We start from the raw sequence: 2,975 nt of genomic DNA on the forward strand, positions 1-2,975 counted from the left end.
TATAATTTTATTATCATTTTCATCTTTTCTGTAATAAAGCATACATAAAGTATCCCTGGAGCTAGCTAGACATAACCATAGAACATATTTGGTTGCCTGCCATTTCTGATCATTTGTGTACATTGGCAGGCATTCTTTCCCCAGCATTTAGTGAAATGACTGTTTTATTTATATTTATATATCATTTTCTCTTGGTATGATGTTTACTAGGTTTTAATGACCATATCTCCTTTCAGATGGACCCAGCATATGAGCCTGATGGTGCTGAAATTCGGAATATTTTTGGCTTGCAGTTGGAGCAGAAAAGAAATGATGCGGTTGTAGATGCTTCCCTATTTAGCAATATTGTGACCACAAAAAAAGAGGTATGCCTTCAGACTTATTTAACATAGCTAGTGTGTGCAGTGTTGCTGTAATATACACCTACAATAACTTGTGTATTGGCTTTACTTCTAGCTTCCCGAGTCAGCGACCAGGGACTTAATTGTAGCCACAATTGCGCTGAAATACACTCAGTCTAATTCAGTGTGCTATTCCAAGGATGGACAGGTAACTATTTAGCTGGTAGTGGGATTCGTTGTCCAATTCAGGTCTCTTCTATAAGACGCTATACCCAATCTGGTGTTTGAACATTTGAATTGAGGCCTAATGATGGCCATACAGGTAACAATATGATTAATACAATATGTACCGTATCATGCGCTCCATAAGGTGCACCGGACCATAGGACGCAGGGGTTCTGTGATGGCTGCTGCAGTTAGTGACAGCTGAGACAGGTGGCGCTGTGATTACAGCACCACCTGTCTATGATCACACAGAGAAGACGAACGGATGTTCTTCGTCTGCTCTACGGACTCTATGGTGAGCTCCTATGCCGTGGTCACAAAAACTAAAAACTGCGGGGGAGGGGGGCCGCGACACGATCGCCGCTGCTGCTTGATTTTGATACGTGATCTGATTTAGATCACTAGTATAAACGAGCGGCGGCCCCGTGTACATTTTAGCTCTGCTTGTCCGGAGCAGGGCTGAATGTACAAAAAAAACGACTCGCCCGAAACTGCATGGCCCAGGCGATAGGGATTTGCTCCATAAGACGCACAGACATTTTTGCCACCCCTTTTGGGGGGAAAAGTGCGTCTTATGGAGTGAAAAATACGGTATATTCTCACCCCCCCCCCCACTCTTTTTTTGTTTGTTTTTGTCAAATGGGGAGGAGAAGAATTATAGCCTGCAGCATGCCTCCTAAAAAAAATCCATTAAGCCCCGTAGTATCCTGACGGGTTCGGTTTAGGATTACTGGCAAAATGTGGAGTGGGCTGGCGCAATACAGTATTTCTTGGAAATGTCAAGCTATTCTGAAACTGGTAACGCACTTCTTATCAAAACTGGAGCAGACTAAACCTGGAGCAGCTGTGCATGGCAACCAATCGGCTTATCTTTCATTTTCAAATCTTAGCTGAACAAACTAGAGAGGAGCTGCTTCAGTTATTCCCTCCTTTTTGTGTGTTTTTAGAATCCATGAATAGCTTTATCATTTGCAAGGATGCAAATGGGGGCCAATATAACATTGTTTTCTCTACTTTTTGCGCACTGACGTAATATTGACTCCAAATCCTTTTATAAGATGCAACTCTAAAACTTGTACGTATAGGATTTCAGAAATGACTTTGTTCGGTCTGTAAACTACCCTGCGCTTGGAATCGAAGTTGGATAATCTTGCCTTTCTCCACCTTACACCCAGTGCCTAGGTGCTGTGGCCTTATTATTTTTGACTGCTGTATACATACAAGTGTATGTAAGTGAGTGAAAGTAATTTCAGTGTACTAAAATGCTTTCTAATGCTTAATGATACATACATTGTGAGCCAGATTAAGGTGTTAATTACTTGTAGTGTTATGTATTTGGGGTATGGTCTCTGTTCTAGATCACAAACCATTGTAATGTGAGTGTGCTGATCTTGCATTCTAATGTCCTTCTCCGTCAGGTGGTTGGTATGGGTGCCGGGCAGCAGTCTCGTATACATTGCACCCGGCTGGCTGGAGACAAAGCTGATAACTGGTGGCTGAGGCATCATCCACGTGTTCTTGGCATGAAGTTTAAGACTGGTGTGAAGCGAGCTGAGATCTCAAATGCCATTGATCAGTATGTGAGTGGCACCTTAGAAAAGGTAAGTATACATGGCTGAAGTGTCCATACAACACTCCTAACTGTACTGGCGTATTTAGACAACTTTTTTTTTTTTTTTTACACTATATAGTTTAAATACAATTTTATATATTTGCATGTTTTTGTTTACTGTCACAGGAGGAACTGGAGCAGTGGAAAGCTATGTTTGAACAGCCCCCTGAACTGCTGACCCCTGAAGAGAAGAAACAATGGATATCTACCTTCACTGGGGTCTGCCTGAGCTCTGATGCCTTTTTCCCCTTCCGAGACAATGTAGAGCGGGCCAGTAAGGTAGGTCTCTGTAGCACGTAATGGGCAACACGCGATCTTGTACATTGTAGCACAATATTTGGTAACAGCAATTACTGTATAGTATTGGAGCATAGGTTGCACGCCTTCCACACACCTTGCCATAATCGTACGATCGCGGGATTTCCCGCGATTATCTTACAATAATCGCAAGGTGTGTGGGCACCTTAAGAATGGACAGTGCTGCACAAGGGGGAGACTGAGGAGCCTCTCACCTAGAAAAGTGGAAGGTATGTGGCGACCCACTTTTGGGTCACGACCCAGCAGTTGAGAACCAAGGATCTAAACAATTATAAGCAGAGACAATTGTAGTGTGTAAACTTTGTGCCTCATGTGTTTGCTTCAGATGAAAAAGTTTAAAATAAAAATCTGTAAAGCTGGGGAAGCTCTTTGGGGTCCCCAGGTGACGGGTCTGAAAGACCCCTGATGTGACTGGTCCTCTTTATGGAGACCTCATATCTGCTATCACATAGGGGACTTGTTATCTCCCCCCCCCCCCC

The 2,975-nt window shown here is 43.2% G+C and overlaps 1 protein-coding gene across 1 annotated transcript in view; it reads left to right on the forward strand.

Moving 5' to 3' along the window:
* Positions 1–2,975, forward strand: part of ATIC (5-aminoimidazole-4-carboxamide ribonucleotide formyltransferase/IMP cyclohydrolase) — an 18,677-nt gene that overhangs the window by 14,562 nt on the left and 1,140 nt on the right. The window contains exons 12-15 of the mRNA XM_018564605.1: positions 237–365; positions 457–549; positions 1,985–2,167; positions 2,305–2,457. Of these exons, the coding sequence (XP_018420107.1) occupies positions 237–365; positions 457–549; positions 1,985–2,167; positions 2,305–2,457 (558 nt within the window). The remainder of the gene's footprint in view (positions 1–236; positions 366–456; positions 550–1,984; positions 2,168–2,304; positions 2,458–2,975) is intronic.

Source organism: Nanorana parkeri, unplaced genomic scaffold (genome assembly GCF_000935625.1).
Source record: "Nanorana parkeri isolate BGI_ZX_2015 unplaced genomic scaffold, ASM93562v1 scaffold765, whole genome shotgun sequence".
Lineage (NCBI taxonomy): Eukaryota > Metazoa > Chordata > Amphibia > Anura > Dicroglossidae > Nanorana > Nanorana parkeri.